At 37.8% G+C, this 17,575-nt stretch overlaps 2 protein-coding genes across 2 annotated transcripts; one reads left to right on the forward strand and one right to left on the reverse strand.

Moving 5' to 3' along the window:
* Positions 1-406: 406 nt before the first annotated feature.
* On the reverse strand, positions 407-4,956 carry LOC148862304 (protein NRT1/ PTR FAMILY 6.1-like). The gene is made up of 5 exons (XM_088981650.1): positions 4,540-4,956; positions 3,860-4,099; positions 3,458-3,675; positions 1,994-2,574; positions 407-1,457 (listed from the first exon to the last, which is right to left on the reverse strand). Exons 2-5 carry the CDS (start codon positions 4,095-4,097, stop codon positions 596-598), a joined length of 1,899 nt encoding a protein of 632 aa, XP_088837776.1. The 5' UTR covers positions 4,098-4,099; positions 4,540-4,956; the 3' UTR covers positions 407-595.
* Positions 4,957-13,387: 8,431 nt separating this feature from the next.
* LOC148862305 (sterol 14-demethylase-like) lies at positions 13,388-16,853 on the forward strand. The gene is made up of 3 exons (XM_088981651.1): positions 13,388-13,663; positions 13,986-14,461; positions 15,602-16,853. Exons 2-3 carry the CDS (start codon positions 13,994-13,996, stop codon positions 16,598-16,600), a joined length of 1,467 nt encoding a protein of 488 aa, XP_088837777.1. The 5' UTR covers positions 13,388-13,663; positions 13,986-13,993; the 3' UTR covers positions 16,601-16,853.
* Positions 16,854-17,575: the final 722 nt, after the last annotated feature.

Genomic DNA, 17,575 nt, shown 5'->3' on the forward strand with positions numbered 1-17,575 from the left:
GTACCCTTGGCTACAAAATCTGTCACGCATTAGCTTACTTATCTATAGGCCGTAGGAGCCTAGGAGGCTTGTCTTCAACTGATACTAGCTGTATATTGCATATGTAGGAATGTCTAGCTTCTCTCTGTGCTCAATCGGACCAACTCTACGGATCTTAAAGGGTTCGTAACAGACAACAAAACTTGCAATGTGCTGTGACCGTTTCTGATTATTGAAAGATAGACAAATTAATTAAGAGATGTTGCATGGTGCAATGGTAAAAGCCTTGGGCTGATAAGCGTCTCACCATGAGGTTGACCGTTTTGAGTCCAAGGAAGACCACATTGTGCAGAAAATGCCAAAAAGCTTAAGTCTATATCCAGTCTACCCTCCCCGGCCATGGCCCTGAGTGGCCCAAAATGGTCCTTGCAATATGAAATTAGCTGTCTTGTAATCAAATGGAGTCATTCAACACAAACATCACAAACAAGAAACAAGAACTTTCAGTCAACTGCACCTTATCAATACAGTTGGAAACTGCCAAGTGTTGATGTTTCACCCTAAAATCCCATCTCCCTTGTCACTTATAGACTCTTCTGGGTCAACAAATTTTCTTTCACCTCATTGTTACATTCTGTTCCCCATTCTCCGGATCCCTCTCTTCCCCATACTTATACTTCTGTGCAGAATATAGAAAAGCACAGAAATTTATTACACTCAAAACGGTAAGAAGCCAGTACAGATAATCAAATCTACCAGTATTTATGTTCTGGGAAAGCCATGAGGGCTGGCCTGCCTTTGTATCCCCCGTAACAGACTTGATAATGCTGTTCAATATAGAGGCTGCAAAGCAGCCAAAACCCCCAGCTACAGCAGCATAAGCAGATCCTATACTCCTCATGGCATCTGGGGCCTCTTGATAGAGGAATTCTAGAAGACCCACAATGCAAAATACTTCAGCTATGCCAATAAGGCAGTATTGTATCAATAACCAATATGCACTTAGGTCGGGCATGGGACTCAAGAAGCTAGCTTCATACCCGTGCTTGATTGCATAGTTTCTTCTGTATCTCTCGAAAACCCCAGCCCAAGCCACAGACAAGATAGAGACTGCCAAACCAATGCCAACCCTTTGAAGCTGAGAGGCACCATGGGGGTGACCTGTAATGCGGCGGGACAATGGGACAAAGATGGAGTAGTAGAGAGACAGAATGAGAAAAATGCTGAGGCCAGGAAAAACAGGCATACATGTCACTGGGAGTTTCAGACGTCCCATGTGGGTATTCAAGGTATATGCCTGCTGGACTGATAGAGTCAAGAATTCTGTCAAAATTACATTGAGCATTATAGTGCAGGCTGGTATTGGAAGGAGTTTCAGTAGTATCTTGACCTCTTCTACTTGTGTAACAGTGCAAAGCCTCCAAGGACTGGGATCGGCACCATCTTCTTTCAGTTGCAGAGCTGCCTTGTCTAGACACCTACAGGCCAAAAGGTTGTACACGTTATCAATAGGATGTGGATTTGATAAAAAAATGATCAATAGGATGTGAAATAATATGGATCAATATACAAAAATAGAGTCTCATGATGAGAGGACAAGTTAGAACTAATGAAGATGCTCCATTGTTTCTGAGGTCTAAGATCACCAAATATCCAACAAAAGTATTTCCTTAATATCCAACTGATCGATGGACCAGCTCTTATATGTGCCCATACAGAAAAAGAAAAGCATTGTTATGACAGTCCTGACCATGTTTTATAGACTCTTCATCCAACCATTAATGCAGGTATCTCCCCATTCATAAAGGGAAATGATCAAATTGTTATATCACCCCAACTCCAAAGGATGTGGGTTTCAACTTTCAAGCAGGTGCAAAGAGGTGCTTCGGCTTCCCCATTTGAACAAACTATTAAAGTGGGAGGGTCAACTGATTGCTGCTGAGAACATATAGCAGAGCCTCCAAAACCCAGACACTGTTATTACAACTGAGCAGGCAAGAAATGAGTTGCTTACCTAAAATCATCAGTGTGAGCTATCTTTCCACTTCCCTTTATAACAGATCGCTTGCCTGGAACTTCATACAAGCCTACTAACTCACTACTGGAAAAGGAAGCATTTCTCTTCCGAAAGGCAGCAACTAGGACCTGGGCCACTCTTGTCAGGGGGCTGCCCCCAGGCAACCTGTGCCTGTATAAAGGAGTGCCTACAAAGAAGAGCATATTGGATATACCCATAGCTATGGCTAATGAACCAAAAGCAGACCCCCATCCATGCTTCATTTGAATGTAGACTACCATAGTAAAGGCCACAATTGCTCCAATGGTGACAGAAAGATAGAAGAGATTAAAATATCTGTCCAAGTGAGACTTGTAATCTCTACTCCTTTCATCAAACTGATCAGCCCCAAAAGAGGAGACACAAGGCCTTATACCTGCAGCTCCAAATCCAGTAAGATAAAGAAATCCATAGAGGTACATCATCTGCCATGGTTTTGCTGGCTCACAATTGCCTAAAAGAAGGGACAGCTGATCACATTGGTCTTGGTTTGGAACAAATGTGCTCATTGTTGCACACAAGGTTATTCCTGTTAGACCCTTCAGAAAAGGAGAAAAAAATAGTGCAATTCTCATTAGAAGGCTTCTTGAACAATTTAAACTATAAGAAATAAACATGTAAAACATTTAATGAAGAACATACACAGCTTACAGACTTGAAAGGAAAATTCAAGCACTTAAAAAAAAGATTAGAAATATAAAGCAGTAATTCAAGAAGATGAAAACAAAAAAGTAGAAATGTTCTATGAATAAATCAACATACAAAGTTGGTGCCTGTTAAAAAACTTGACTTCTGTTTTCATCAGTAGAACTTGTCAAAAATTTCAATACGTGATAGATGCTAATAGAAAACTAGCTCATGTATGTGGTTATATGAAACTAAAAATACAGTCTTCTTTGGTGGAAGGGAGACCAGAAATTTGATATCTTGGTTCTCTTTTTGATAAAACCTAGTGACTTAGTGAGTCCCTTTTCTCTAAGCCTAATTTTATAATATGTAGAGACATTAAATAGCCCTTGTACTGCTACAAGTATGATCGGACCTAGTTTATTTCAGACAACTTAGTAAGGAAAATATTTTTGAATTGAACCTCACATTACCATAGACTGTGTAGGAAGGAGATCTATTAGGTAAAGTTCCAGCTTAAGTAGATATTATCCCTATTCTTTCACTATGGATCAGTAGAATAGAAATGTCATAGATTTTATGTTATGATATTATCAGTGGTATCTAAAGTATACATTGGTAGTCCAACTGTGCAAGGGCAGCCAAATGCCTTCATAAATCATAATATTTACACAGTTTTAGGATTTATTGTTTCTATGGTGTCCCCCCCCTCCCCCCATTAGAATCAATTTGAAGTGTCCATAAAATCCATTTTTCTTGGTTATATATTGATACTTTCTAACATGGAAATCTCACCGCAAGATAGATGGTAGTGAAAATTGCTATTGTCCAATATCGACCAAGATATGCGTCAGCAAGAAATCCACCAAGCACAGATGAAGCCTGTGATATTCCTAGGAAATTATTAACAGCATTTGCTGAACTGGAAAAGGGCCGATGCATGACATAAAACATAAATGCCACCATGTTAACTGAAAGTCCAAAATAAGCCATTCTCTCTGCCATTTCATTTCCTGTACAAATAGATCAATGAGCACAAAATTCATCAACACATCATCAGGTTTACAGACACACACAAAATAGATGATTGCAATTGACCGGCCTCCATGGATTCTCTTTTTTAGTCTTTATTACTTATCATCCAACACAGGGAGGGTGCACTGATGCTAGAAAGGAAGAAACAAAACAAGTGCATACCAAAAATAAAAAAGGCAGCAATCCAACCCCCAGTCTTTGATAGATCAGTAATCGGCTTCCCACGGATATTGACAGGAGTAGTTCCTCCTACATAGCCACCTCTCATGGCTGTTCGCCTATCATCACTCTCAATGAAATATATTCCAAGCTTCTTCCTGTGAAATGAGTCGGAGATCCCACCCAATCTTGCTGGTGTCTCTGGAAAATCTCCAGGCGATTTGATTTCCATAGACTCCATCCCTGGCAAGCGACATCCAAAATGTATTAATTAAGAAAAAGAGGCACAAAATCAGGCACACAAAGTTCCCCTTACTTGAAAAGAAATTCTTAAACCCACAAAACTAATTAAATGTGTTTGCGATAGAGCCCAAAACATGAGGTTTACATTCTTGATGGATACTTCAATATATGGAATGGCATTCTTAATGCACTGGGCACAGAATTTCCATTTCATGGCATTAGAAAAAGAAAAACAACTGATCACGTGTGATCATCTCATAGTTCTCTGATATGCCAAAAGCATTTTCAAACTACAAAACACAAACTAAAAAATCGAACCAAAGTCTCCACACTTACACAAATCATACTAAGTATCAAGTAAACAGATAAGAATTTCCTGAACATTAAACAATAATCCCCCATCACCATAGTCATAGAAATCCAATGGCAACTCTCCTTACCTTTGATAAAGCCCCTGTTTTGGTCGAAAACACAGAAACCCTTCTCGGAGTAGCTGTAAAAAGAAGCACGTACTCTAGAGCCAAATTAATTTACGGAGGATACAAGTGATGAGAGGTTTCCCACTTCCACCATATATCCTTGAGGACGATCGAAGTATTTGAAGAGCAGTAAAGGAGTAGTAGCCAACACCCAACACGTGAAACACCAAGGTCCAAAGCCCAAACAACAAGACCAATGACGACCAATCACATTAAATGAAAGAGAGGCCCTGATAGAGTCGCCATTAATGCGTAACAGTAGTGGAGGTTGCACATAAACTCACCACTATGAATTGAAGGAATCTGTCGCATCTCTTGTCTTGATCGAGAACGGGCTGAAGTCCTCGCTCTCGCTACAAAGAACCAGAGGAACATATATATATATTATAAGCTGTAAAGGTTGAGTTGACTTTCACTCCTTTTCAAACTGGGGGGGGAACTGACTCTTTTCACGGTGGACTGAACTCTAAATTTCTCAGACTTGCCGGTCGGTCACGTCACGCCCATGCAATGCAGCAAAGTAGTGTTTGGAGTGATTATGGGCATATGAGGTGACATGGGGTGTTGTATATTATTGGCCAAACAGCTCCTAACACAGCCATCGTCAAGTGCAAGTGCAACTAATCCGGACTCATTTCGGGAGGCAAGGCCAAATGGCCAAAGGCCGTTATTGGCGACAGCACGATCTCTCTTCGAGTCTTCGTTACTTGTTTTGTAGTCGTTCGTACGTACAGCCAGGTGCAAACTTCTCGTTATCATTTATTTTTCTTTTGTTTGGGCCATCCCAATTCCAATGTTGCATTATATTACCAAAAAAAAAAAAAAGAAATTTCCAATTTAATACACTACAGCTTACCATTCATCCAATATTAATGATTTCAGCCAATAGTCACAATTCACAAATCGAGTAGAGTACATCCTTGGTGTCAATAATCTCCCATGGTCCCACCCCACAGTTTACTCGTTACAACTTACAATTTTTGCCACCTGGCAATATACTCTTACTCTCAAGGCTGATTTGCAACATTTACGCCACACGGAAAGTTGGTTGATTGAGCTAACGCTAGGTAGTAGAAGGGAAGGTTGCACGGTTTAATCATTAATGTTTATTAATCTTTTGTCTAATTAATTGCAGAGAGGAGGCTCCATCTTCAAATTAAGTTGGAAAAGTTCAAGGTGTAAGGGTTCGGTATTGAATTGAGCATTCACTAATCCAACGATTCAATCCCAACTTCCCTGCCACTTGGGAAATCTTTTTCGGTTGTTTCGCTACCAACATTGGTGATGGAGCCTTTATAGCAATTACTGCTGCTTTGTTATTTTCGAAATTCAAACCAAGACAAATATTGCCAAAAGAGCTTTTTTTTTTCTTGCCAGCTGTCCACCGTCCTAACTTGTTCCTGCAACCAGAATTGTGTTGCAGCCTGAATAATGCTCCATTGATGTCACCTACACTTCACCTGCGCCTAATAATGCAATCTCAAATATATATCTGTATTAATTCATTTAAGATAATCTCCATCATGATAAAATTTAGGCTGCGCTTGGAAACGATGTAAATGCAGTGTAAATCCCGCTTGAGAGTAAATCTGCACTTTGATTCATTTTTGCTGTGTTTAGCAACATTACATTTATGCATTGACAAATGATAGACCAATACATATTTACATTGATAATAAAATATAAAAGTATATAAAAAAGAAGTAAATTTGCATTCAAGTGAACTTTTGATAAAAAAAAGCATATACTTTATTGGAATTCATGTTTGCATCCATTACAACTAAAAGTCTGTTTGGTAAGAAGATAGATTTGTAGGTGCAAAACTAACCCACACATTTGCATTCACACTAATTTTCATTGTTTCCAAACGCAGCCTTAGGGTAAATTGCTGAAGCTTCTTCTGAAGTTTTTGACCATTGCTGAAACCTTCCTTCAATTTTTAATTGCAATTATTCCTCCTAAAATTTCTAATACAGTTGCAAGTGGACCCCCTTTGGAAGAATCTTCTAAAAAAGGCATAAAAATGTTCAAAATACCCATACAATTATTTAAGCTGGTTTCTGTGAAAAAAAAAAAAAAACGCAATACAAACTTTATGAACAATAAAAATAAAGAAAAATTAAAGTTACAACTTTATGTTTGAGTGATTGATATGAAGGGCAAATTTGAAAATAAATCAATTTTAGAAAATTGATTGGAAGGGTTTTGGGTAGTGATTAATATGGAAAGAAATTTTGGAAAATAAACATTCTTGTTAAAGTAATTGCATGGCTGTTTTGAACATTTTTCATGCATTTTTTAAAAACATTCTACCAAAGGGGGTCTACTTGCAATTATGTAAAAAAGTTTAGGAGAGGTGATTGCAATTATAGGGATGCAAATTGTTTGGATCAGATTCGAATTAGGGTATATTCGAATCTGATTCGACACTGTTCATATCGGATCTGATCTAATCCGATCCGAAGATCCAATCAAATTTGATAGAACTTGATTTGAATTCGAATCCTAACAGATCTTTGGATCTGATTTAATCCAACTTGTTTTCTTTAAAAATTAATGCATTATTAAAAGAAAAATACCAATTAAATAAATAAAAAACAAAAAGTATAAGTATTTTTAATTATTTTTATCATATTTATACATGTTTTTAATAAAAAATAAATAATATAACAAATTTATAAAAATACAATATAAATAATATATTTATAAATAAATAAATAACATATATATGTATTATATATATTTATATTTATAAATATATAACACATAGAATCGAATAAAGGGGTGATTAGAATCCAAATCCGATTTTGACCAAATGGGATCGGATCGTACATTTGCACCTCTATGCAATTATTAAACTTGAGAGGGAAAATTTCAGCAAAAACTATAAAGAAAGTTGGTTGAAGAAGATTGGAACTGACCAGGCCGGCAATTAAAGGAAAAAGGTTAAAGAAAGTTGGTTGAAGAAGATTGGAACTGATGATGACCAGATTTGGTAAAGGCGATTTTTTAGTTGGGACAAATATGGTACAGATATAGTAGGTGCAGAGATTTAAGATGCCAGACGAATGTGTCAATGGTCAAAAGGCCAAACCATTAACGACCTCTTGTTTAAACAACTTATATAACTGAACACAAAAGCAAAATATCAAAATCAAAATCACTTTTATCGTGCGTCGTCGTGTGGTTGGGTTGGGTTGTCACCGTTAGAATCACAGGTTTGATGAAAATGAAAACAGTTACATTCACATGGAGGAAGATGCAATGCAAGTGGATGGGGAAATGACTAAATGAGGAATTAATGTGATACGAGGTTGGATATGCCAACCCCCAAGCCTCCTTAGTACATTTTTTCTTTAAATGGGTTCGTTCTGGCCCTAGGCCTAGCTTACATTAAGCTGCTTTCATATTTGAGCTAAGAAACAAAATGCTTTTAGACTTATATGGAATTCATACTATTTGGTCCCTTTTTAGAGAAGGAGACCTAAACAGTAGCCACATGTCATATAAGAGAAAGTCTTTCTCTTAATTTACTCAATAATATGGGTGTCAATGGTATTTGAAAATCCGATTTTGAATTTGAGATTCGATATAATCTAATTAAATTCGTATAATTTGAATATCTAATTGGTCGAATTCAGATATCCTATTCATATCGAATAGTTAAACGGATTCAAATTCAGATATGGCTTGATTCAATTTGATAAATATCTAAATTTGGTCAATTATTTAATTCTTATATATAATATATTAAATATTTTATATAATTTATATATATAACTAATTTATATATTTATATACTTTAAATAAATAAAATATTTATTTTATATTTATTAATAAGCTAAAATAATTAATTGGTCAAATTCAAATTGAATCAAATATTTGAATATTTAATCAAATTTGAATTTGAATTCAAATATTAATTTTCAATATCCGTCAGTATCGAATTGAATTTAGATACTAGATTTTCTAATCAGGTTCAAAATCGGATATTTCGAATTCAATCCATTTACACCCCTACTCAAAAAACTTCAACTTCTTTTAGTATAAACTACAAACACAAGATGGAAATTGATTGGGAGTGAACATTGGGCCAAACACATCTGGGTTGAGATAGGATAGGCCCACTCACTTTAGGTAATTGTTAGGGAGGGTTTTTACGCAATGGCTTTTGGCTTTATAAGGTGGGTTGACATGAAAAGCCTGGAATTTATGTTTGATGAAAAACCTAAAAAGATAGAATGGTAAAGCTAATTTGGCAAAACAAAATACAAAATTGACAAGCCCCACCATGCCTAATCCTCTAGTTTAATGAACAATGTATTAGCTTTGAATAATCATCTTTTAAGTAAATGGAATCCTTTTGTTTTAAAGATTGATGTAATAACTCATCAATAATAATTAATAATGTTAGCTTCATGGGGCTACACAAAGGGGTAGGGTAGCCCATCCAACCCTTGAAAAACGTAAGTACGTATGGGGGATCGGGCCTCACCCGTGGATACTCTATTCACAGTTTAGGATAGGATAAGGCTGGGGTTGATGATGCGATAAAAACAGGGAAAAGTACTCTACAGTTCATTGCAAAATTATGAATTATAGCTCTTCATAGTCTATAAGTAGCCTTCCTTCTATAAATTATATCCTGCCCGTGGATTTGGCATCAATCCTTGGTCAGAATTCATCGTTTATACCTTGGGGTTAAAGAATTCTGAACTGAGCTGATCAGTCATTCTCTCAAAAATGGGAAAAGTACTCTACATCTCACTAGTAATTATTCACCAAACTTTAAAATGCGCAATCCAGTATTCAAACTTTCAAATACCACAATCTAGTAACTACCCTAATGCAAAAAGCCACAAATACCCTTCAAGTGTTATTTAATTTTCTTTATCAATCATATACTAAAATCAGAACCAACCATCAACTACAAACTTTTGAACTTTGATATGAATTTGGATAGAGGAAACACACTGCTCTGCTATAACCAAACGGAAAAGCTTCTCTTTCTGGATCTTTTCTATGGGTTTCAGCTAAAGAACATACTTCTTCCGTAAGACAGAAACAAGAAAGTAAGACTTTTCTCTTGTTATGGCTTGGATCACAACAAAACCCTGAATCAAGAACAGAGAAAACACATTAATCTCCAAAACCCAGATGGGTAAAGACAGCTTTGTTCGGGTTTTTGGAAGATAAGACCCTCGAGTAGTCTCTGAACATGAGAGGTGATTAAGTGGCAGAGAAGTGAGAAAAGAAAAGAATTTAACGCTAAAAGCTAAGAAGAAGATGTTTAAGTAACCTGAAACTTGGTAAGGCGTTTGCAGTTTGCACAGTAGCTAGGCTGAAGAAGTAAAAACTAGAAGGAAGATGATATTAGTGGCGATTGTGGCAGAGCTGCTTGAGCAGTACACGGCGTTGCTGGTTAGGGTATTACACCAAATGTTTCACGCACTCCCTTTCCACTCCTCACATCTCTTGGGCTTTACTACTTATTTTCTTTTTTTTTTTTTTATTCTTACTCCATCTCCCCACCCACCATCTCAACAGCGTATGGAGGGGGTGGTCTATTTTCATTTCTCGTTACTGTAATTTGTTTTTTGCGATCTAAATGATGCATACATAATAGAAATTTTATTTTCAATCTCAATATTTCTTTTATTTTCCACTCTTTATGATTTTAATCCCTCTCCCCCTCCCTCTCCCTCTCGTTTTCTCATACTTTAAATAAAAAAAGAAAAATGAAGCCCATTATATATTCTAATCCAATGGGATGCCTTAATTGTAACTGTGTAGTCACGATAAAAGGTGTGGAAATGGTCAAGTAGATTTGCGACAGAAAACAGCCACCTCGGCTTCGAGTCTTAGTGTCCGGAATTGCTCCAAATCATTTTGGACAAGTGGTTTTGATCGGAAATCGCACCAGGGTGACGGGATCTGTTCCTTACAGATGGGCGCCTCACAGGCACATACATCATGCATTGGGAATATCTCCCGTGAATAATAATCAATTGTGCGTGTGAGGCGCCAGGTGTGTGAAGAGCAGATCCGGTCTCCGCACTAGGTGAGTTGACTTTACCTAAATTCAAGAGCTTAAAAACAATAACATCGGAGCCTAAAAACAATAATGATCTAGAGCAATTTCAACCATCCAATGAGTGGGCTTGTGAAAAGATCGTGTTTGTGACATAGAGCTTGGGCTTTGTTTCATCTTCTTGAGGAAGAAGATGATGAACAATGTGTTTTATTTTCAAGGGTAATTTTGACATTTTCAAAACTCTTAAATAACGATCCATTAACGATAAGTACTAGATTGTCGCATTTCAAAAGTTCGGGTACTGGGTTGTCTCAAGACCAAATTGTCACTTGAACCAAAGTATAGGGTATTTATCGGGAATTTCCCCCATAAGGTTTTACAAATTGATCTAGAAATGGAACCACTCTCGCAACTAATTTGGTTCAAACATTCAGTTCAAATGTTAGCCTGTAATATTTTTAAAATTAAAAAAAGATAGAAAATAAGAAAAATAAAAATTGACTTGAATAGCTTGTTGACCAATTCAATGGTTTTTTAGAAAATCTGGATTAGGTAAAAGAAAAAAAAAAACGGAATGGATATATATTATGACCAGTTCTTGCGTAGAATGGTTTGTATGCTTGGGTGATCGATGATTTTAAAACCATTGCACCATATACCATTGTTGTCCGGTCCATGGAAACCAGTTTGGTGGTCCCCGTTTTCAGTTGTCGGTTCATGATTTTTATTTGAAGAAGAAATGTTGGTAAACAAGTTTACGAAACAATAACTTTTTTAGCCTCAAGATACATGGGTCAATAAAAATCTATCTATGTACCATTTTTTTTTGAAGACAATAATCATATTTCGTTCAAAATAAGAAATTTGTATGAATACAAGTTAGTTAGTAATCACAGTACCAAGCAAAAAGCGCAGACACAAATTCTTAGAAAGAACAAAATATAGATTGTGGATAAAGGAGAACATAAAAGAACTTTTGCAACTGACATAAGGTGAGTCAGAATCACCAACAGAAAAAATAATTGAGCGCATCTCCAACCACGTGAAACTATAACCGCTGGAACTGTATCCGTCAGAACTATAATTGCCAGAACTATAGCCATTTGGAACTGTAACCATCGGAATTGTAATCATCTGGAACTATAACCGCCGATGAAAGCAACTGGTAGTGAAATACATTATGGAATTGTAACCGTTGGTGAAATACACTCCGAAAAACAACCACTGACAGTGAAAGCCAAAGAAGCATTTAAGACCATCGCCCAACACTAAAATCTTCAAGGAAGAGTCAACCTCTTGTATCAAAATCCCTGCATAAAAAGAATAGAAAGAAAAAACAAAAGATAAAAGGACAAGAATGAGCGAGAGGAAAGACCGAGAAGTGGAACAAGAAAATCAAAAAGAAGAGAGAGGAGTGAAGGAAAGGGAGAAGCGAAGAAGAATGGACAAGAGAGGGGGAGAGGAAGAAGAAAAGAAAGGGGATAGGGGTAACTCCCCGAGGGGAGTCACCCCAAAAACAATCAAAGACCGAAGAAGGGCGACGGGGGTGGACGAAGAAAAGTAACTAAGGAAACCCTAAGATGAATACTCTCTCAGAGCAGAAAGAGAGGGAAACTCTAAAATCCAAAGAGAGAAACTCTCGTAACCGAGAAAGAGAAACTCCTACTTTGATAAAGTTATGCATCTACCTATCTATATATGTGTGTTGACATTGTTTACAGTGTAAGGTATGCATCCTTTTATAAGATAAGTTCCACACTTATATTTGTATTAGCTATGGCGAAAAATTCAAAGAGTAAAGACTAACGTTGTCTACTTGTTTACTAAAAGCATAAGCATTCCTTGTCAGTTTCCTCTTCAGTTGGAGGATATTTTCCTTTTATATACTCACTATCGGTAGGTTCACCGATCACCGCTTACAATTAAAATGTATTTATAGTAGCCCTAGCATTTCTTGAATTCTGTACATGCATTGTACGTGGTAATTTCAAATAATAATAGATATTATTGATATTAATAATTATTATATGTTATATTATACTTTTTATTTGGACCCGAAGGAGCACATGACCGCAGTAGAACGAACATGACGAGATGACAACTAATCTCAGATTCCCTCAAAATTTGGTTTGACGATTTCACCTTCCATCTTTTGAATTATCAAACAAAACAAGAAATGCGGTCGAGATTCAATGGTGGAAGTGGACCCCACTCTATCCCTTCTCCGCTTATGTAGTTGCCTAAAAAGCCCGAAACATGAATACAAAAAAAAGGCCCGAAACATGAGGAGAGGAGTGAAGACTGAAGAGTGTCGTAATTGATACCTCATACCGGGAAACAGGGTCCTATAGTCTATGTTGCCACGTGTCTATCTATGTCGGTCTCACGCTTGAACAAAGGAACCATGGATTGGATTTATAAGATGTTTCAACTTTCAATTCATGTCACGCTGATTTTGGATGCCGGATCCAATAAATCCACGTGACAGGACCATGCTCCTGAGTTGATACACGTGGCAAATTAGTTTATGTGGGCCCAAACTGATGCTGGCTAGGCTTGCTGTTACTTTTGGTCTGGTTATTAGGCTATTTCGGTAAATTATCCAACGAACAATACTATAAAAATAAAAAAACAATAGAATCCTCAAATTGGATTAATGTGGTTTTGACGATCCCTTGTACCGCCCATCGGTTATTAATCCTCTCTTCCACGTCACTGTATGACACATGCAGAGTTGCAGTATTTCCTCCCGCCTTTTCAGCTCTTATTAGTTGTTTACAACCTTTCACGGGCCACAACAGAATCTCTCTTCTCTCTCACACACACACACAATACACACGAGACAGAAAACCGATGGCCGGTGCACGCACTACACACTTGGCATCTCCTCGTTTAAATACACAACACAACTCCATGCTCGATGGCAAAAGTAAAACCCCATCAGTCCAGTCCAGGCTCCAGCCAGACGATCTTCTCTCTCTGGCTCTGTTTGCATCCTTGCTGGAGATCTCGAATGCTGTTCGTGTTTTAATCTGAAGCCATCATAACTAGGTATGTTATTTATTTATTTATTCTATCTGATTTTTCTTGGATTTTTTGTCTCCTCGTTAAAGATTATGTTCTTTTCTAACTGCATTGGATTGTTGGATCATAGCTTTTCTTGTCGAATTTCCGGTTTCTATTGGATTGAACGAGATCTGACTTTGAATTGATAATACCGTTACTCTTTCCTTGTCCATCCGCATTAGGGTTTCCTCTGCCGCCGAACAATATAGCAATGACATGTTTCCATCTTATCCATTCCTTACTCGAATTCCTGATGTTGTTTTCTTATTCCCACCTTACATCTAAATGACCTGATTTCCTTTTTCAGATTTCACAATGTCTGCGATGGATTTGAAGGAGAACAAGTTCCTGAGCGTGGGTCTCTTGGTTGTTGTAACCCTCCTTGTCGCAAAGCTATTGTCTGCATTTCTTATGTCCCGAAAGCGCCTCCCTCCGACTATAAAGACGTGGCCGGTGCTCGGCGGCCTTCTTCGCTTTCTGAAAGGCCCCATCGTGATGCTTAGGGAAGAGTACCCCAAGCTCGGCAGCGTGTTTACTCTCAATCTATTGAACAAGAAGATCACTTTCTTCATTGGACCCGAGGTGTCGGCCCATTTCTTCAAAGCTTCCGAGTCTGATCTCAGCCAGCAAGAGGTGTACAAGTTTAATGTTCCCACTTTTGGTCCCGGAGTGGTGTTTGACGTCGACTACTCTGTAAGGCAAGAGCAATTCCGGTTCTTTACTGAGGCTCTCAGGGTTACCAAATTGAAGGGCTATGTAGATCAGATGGTTGTAGAAACTGAGGTGGATCAACTTTCCATGTTTGCTTTGTACTGTTTTTTCAATGAACCTTCTTATTTAGACTTAGGCAACTATTTTTATTGCTACCTGCATTCACAATTTCATATCTAATTTAGTTGAACACTGAACACCTATCTCTTTAGACCTGATGTCTGCTTAGTGCTTACTACTGATTAGCTTCAAAGAAGATATTTGAAGCTAATGGACTTCGGTTATTTGCCTTTCGTTCCCTGACCCAACATTGGAGATAATTTGAATAAAATCTAGAATATATAGGGAAGTCCATTTTCAGTATCGAACTAAATCCTGTTCTTCCTCCCTTTTCCATGGATGATTGTTCTTTGCAAGCAGCACTTTGATTTATAGTTTGCATATACGTTCTTTCTGTTTAAGCGAAAGCTAGCAGTCTTGTGATCCTATTCTATTCTCGGTGCTGTTGTAAATGGAACTAAAGCATATACATACATACATACATATATATATGTGCTTGTAAATGAATGTAGATTTTTACTCTGAATGTAGATGATTAATGAAGCCTGATCAATTTACAAATTGGCATCTGAAATGTTGATTGACATATGTTTAACATTACAGAAAGAGCTTGTACCAGGGGAAAATGGTAAAATATAGCTGATCTGCTCCTCTTATTATTAAATCTTAATCTTGGTTTTATTCATGTGTCTGATTCGTCAATTTTCTGCAAATTGTTTTCCTGATAGTTTGTTTATAGCTTTTCTTTTTATCTCCTTGAGTCTCATCATTCTTTGGGAAAGGAATAAGCTGTCTTTATGGTTTGAAGATGAAGGATCCAGTCATCATTTGCCACTCATATGGCATAAAAGGTGATTTGATTGCCACTTTTAGCTATACTTCGGATGGTTAGCATTGCTGATCACTCTTTTAAACATTCACCCTAGACAAATTTTGTTAGGGATGGTGAGAGAAATTTTGTATGACTGTCATTTATATAACTTAAGCCACCAATTCCAAGTTCCAAGTGAATATTTGATTCCTAAGTTCTTGCATCTGTGTGTAATACTCCCTTGAATGATTTGTCCCAGGCATTGCTCCAATGTTGTTATAAAATCTAAGACTGTCAGATATCCACTGTGCTGATTCCATCTTTATCATGGAACTCTGCAGGACTTCTTCTCAAAGTGGGGTGAGAGCGGTGAGGTTGACCTAAAAGCTGAGCTTGAACATTTAATTATCTTGACAGCAAGTAGATGCCTCTTGGGCCGGGAGGTTCGTGATCAGTTATTTGCCGATGTATCATCCCTTTTCCATGATCTTGACAATGGCATGCAACCTATCAGTGTCATCTTCCCATACCTTCCCATCCCAGCCCACCGTCGCCGTGATGAGGCCCGCAAGAAGCTTGCAAATATCTTTGCCAAAATCATATATTCCCGTAAACATTCTGGGAAAACAGAAAATGACATGTTGCAGTGCTTCATTGACTCGAAGTACAAAGATGGACGGCCAACTACTGATGGCGAGATCACTGGGTTGCTCATTGCTGCCCTATTTGCTGGACAGCACACCAGTTCCATTACCTCTACCTGGACTGGTGCCTATCTCCTTACTCACCAGAAGTACCTCTCTGCTGTTTTGGATGAGCAAAAGAACCTCATGAAACAGCATGGCGACAATGTTGATCATGATATACTGTCTGAGATGGATGTCCTGTATCGGTCCATCAAGGAAGCTCTAAGGCTCCATCCTCCTTTGATAATGCTGCTAAGGAGCTCCCACACTGAGTTCAGTGTGACAACTAGGGAGGGGAAACAGTATGACATCCCAGAAGGTCATATAGTTGCTACATCACCAGCTTTTGCCAACCGATTGCCACATATATACAAGGATCCAGACAGGTATGACCCGGACAGGTTTGCCGCCGGGAGGGAAGAGGACAAGGCGACTGGAGCATTTTCGTACATTTCATTTGGTGGTGGTAGGCATGGTTGTCTTGGAGAGCCATTCGCGTATCTGCAGATAAAAGCAATTTGGAGCCATTTGCTAAGAAATTTTGAGATGGAGTTGATATCACCTTTTCCAGAGACTGACTGGAATGCCATGGTTGTGGGTGTGAAGGGAAAGGTAATGGTAAGGTACAAGCGACGACGGCTTTCTGTTGACTAATTTAGGATGACAAATTGTGAAAGGTGTAGCTCTTCTTTTCCTTGCTTTAACTTTGGTGATCAGTTGTTGATTTCTTGCTAGTTACCCTCCCATTTTGAATCCCTTGATTATCATCTATTTTTGGGTCTCTTTCTAGTGTCACTTTTCTAGTTTTCATTCATATGTTTTTAATGCTTGTAGTTTGGAGTGGATATCTGATTTTGTTTTTGTGTTTGTGTTAATAATTAGTAGGAACAAAGGTTTTTGTGATTTCTGCAGGAGGCCTTTTTATATACAAAATTATACTGTCAACCATTTGGTAAACTACTGGTCCAGCCAGCGCGTAACAGGTCACACACAGGCTAGGATTTTGTGTTTAACACGGCGGCCTTGTAGATAAAAGATGCCAACTCTACAAGCTGTGGTTGGGACTTGGGAATGAGCCCAGCTAAGAATCACAAAAGACTAATCTGTCTATAGCTCTTCTAAACCTTAAGTAAGTATCAAGGGAAACCTTGTGTTGTGATGTGGTGGAAGGCTCGCTAGAGCTGCTACTGCTAATATCGTGCTATCTCATAGTACTAGCTATCTTAAGAAATCAATGGAAGGTGGCCACTACACTAACCACTATACACTGATGGAGTTACAAACTTAAGAGGGTCTCTTTTTAGGGTTCATCAAGTGTTTATCGATTAGCCCCCTCAGAGTCTGGATGAGGCTTGAGAAATGTTTATACCTAATACCATTCAGCCTATGAAAGACCAATGGAAAAAGGTCCGGATGGTTTATAGTAATTTCAAAAGGCCCAAAAGCATTTATAAAATTTGCTGTTCATATTAATTTCATGGTCCGGTTCTGTGCTGTTTGGAGATCTCAAACCAATAAATTATAGTTTGAGAAATTTTCAGATCAAATTAAACAGTTTTGACATGAAAATCAAATCAGGCCAAATTGTTTTGTTACTATGATTTGGACCAATATATACTATTTTGATTT

Source organism: Nelumbo lutea, chromosome 3 (assembly GCF_056320005.1).
Source record: "Nelumbo lutea isolate HS-2025 chromosome 3, American lotus-T2T, whole genome shotgun sequence".
NCBI lineage: Eukaryota > Viridiplantae > Streptophyta > Magnoliopsida > Proteales > Nelumbonaceae > Nelumbo > Nelumbo lutea.

Bases quoted from the DNA above. Each gene is read 5' to 3' on its own strand.
- LOC148862304 (XM_088981650.1), bottom strand. From the start codon at position 4,097: ATGGAGTCTATGGAAATCAAATCGCCTGGAGATTTTCCAGAGACACCA. The intron at 3,676-3,859 runs GTATGCACTTGT...CTATTTGTACAG, and splicing joins TGCTGCCTTTTTTATTTTTG to GAAATGAAATGGCAGAGAGA. The intron at 1,458-1,993 runs GTAAGCAACTCA...TTTGGCCTGTAG, and splicing joins GCTCACACTGATGATTTTAG to GTGTCTAGACAAGGCAGCTC.
- LOC148862305 (XM_088981651.1), top strand. From the start codon at position 13,994: ATGTCTGCGATGGATTTGAAGGAGAACAAGTTCCTGAGCGTGGGTCTC. The intron at 14,462-15,601 runs GTGGATCAACTT...GGAACTCTGCAG, and splicing joins AGATGGTTGTAGAAACTGAG to GACTTCTTCTCAAAGTGGGG.